Source organism: Sinocyclocheilus grahami, unplaced genomic scaffold, assembly GCF_001515645.1.
Source record: "Sinocyclocheilus grahami isolate Dianchi unplaced genomic scaffold, SAMN03320097.WGS_v1.1 scaffold71676.1, whole genome shotgun sequence".
Classification (NCBI taxonomy): Eukaryota; Metazoa; Chordata; class Actinopteri; order Cypriniformes; family Cyprinidae; genus Sinocyclocheilus; species Sinocyclocheilus grahami.
The window spans coordinates 1-700 of NW_015529045.1; the positions used below are offsets into that span (position 1 = coordinate 1).

The 700-nt window shown below is 42.6% G+C and overlaps 1 protein-coding gene across 1 annotated transcript; it reads right to left on the reverse strand.

Annotated features, from left to right (window-relative positions):
• Nucleotides 1-31: 31 nt before the first annotated feature.
• On the reverse strand, nt 32-691 carry LOC107581080 (neutral cholesterol ester hydrolase 1-like; the record flags this gene model as incomplete). The annotated part of the gene is made up of 3 exons (XM_016266651.1): nt 597-691; nt 301-372; nt 32-203 (listed from the first exon to the last, which is right to left on the reverse strand). Coding segments are annotated over exons 1-3 (264 nt in total), but the record flags the coding sequence as incomplete, so codon positions are not given.
• Nucleotides 692-700: the final 9 nt, after the last annotated feature.

The following is a 700-nucleotide window of genomic DNA, read 5'->3' on the forward strand; positions in this document are numbered from 1 at the left end:
TATGACAATTTGATGCTTGGATTTCTCACACCTGTTGCGCCACAGTGGCGGCCAGGCTTCCTCCTGCACTGTCACCTGACACAGCCACTCTTTTCGGGTCTATGGAGTACCGACCCAACACCTCGGCTGTCAGGATACGTTTCAAGGCCTGAAAAACATCATTATTCTGATCTGGAAAACGTGCATCCAGTGCCAGCCTGTACCTGAACAATCAATTAAAACAAAATATACAAATGAAGTCTGGTAAATAACTCCTTTAATAATACAAAGACCATATGCAAGATCCAGAAAATTGCTTACTCTACAGATATTACGACTGCCCCCAGCTCTTCAGCCATAGTCATGCACTGAAGGTAATATATGGTTCCATCTCTTTAAAAACAGAGAGCAATTCAAGAGGTTCATATCACTAAAAACTGACAAGTTCAAATAATATCTCAAAAGTGTTTCCTTGCTCAACCACATGAGGGCGCCTCGAGACTGCTGAGCAAATCTCTCTCTCCCTCTGTCTGCAACTTCTAATGCATGCAACGAAATCCTTCATTTGCATGAAATCATATGCAATTTAATATATAAAACAAATAACTATCATCTACTTGTACTGCCGACTGTCCATCCTCCTCCATGGAAATAGACAAGTCCTCTTTTCAAGCTGTGCTCCTGCCCTGCAGCAGCTGACTCAAACACTCGTGCTTCCACT